Source organism: Fulmarus glacialis, unplaced genomic scaffold (genome assembly GCF_000690835.1).
Source record: "Fulmarus glacialis isolate BGI_N327 unplaced genomic scaffold, ASM69083v1 C13183496, whole genome shotgun sequence".
Taxonomy (NCBI): domain Eukaryota; kingdom Metazoa; phylum Chordata; class Aves; order Procellariiformes; family Procellariidae; genus Fulmarus; species Fulmarus glacialis.
The window spans coordinates 1-224 of record NW_009237212.1 but is presented as its reverse complement, the minus strand read 5'-3'; the positions used below and the strand labels follow the sequence as shown (position 1 = coordinate 224).

At 67.4% G+C, this 224-nt stretch overlaps 1 protein-coding gene across 1 annotated transcript; it reads right to left on the bottom strand.

Moving 5' to 3' along the window:
* Positions 1-5: 5 nt before the first annotated feature.
* LOC104069657 (histone H3.3) lies at positions 6-221 on the bottom strand (the record flags this gene model as incomplete). The annotated part of the gene is made up of 1 exon (XM_009586280.1): positions 6-221. A coding segment is annotated over one exon (216 nt), but the record flags the coding sequence as incomplete, so codon positions are not given.
* Positions 222-224: the final 3 nt, after the last annotated feature.

The following is a 224-nucleotide window of genomic DNA, read 5'->3' as shown; positions in this document are numbered from 1 at the left end:
CCGCGGATGCGGCGGGCCAGCTGGATGTCCTTGGGCATGATGGTGACGCGCTTGGCGTGGATGGCGCAGAGGTTGGTGTCCTCGAAGAGCCCCACCAGGTAGGCCTCGCTCGCCTCCTGCAGCGCCATCACGGCCGAGCTCTGGAAGCGCAGGTCCGTCTTGAAGTCCTGCGCGATCTCGCGCACCAGGCGCTGGAAGGGCAGCTTGCGGATCAGCAGCTCCGT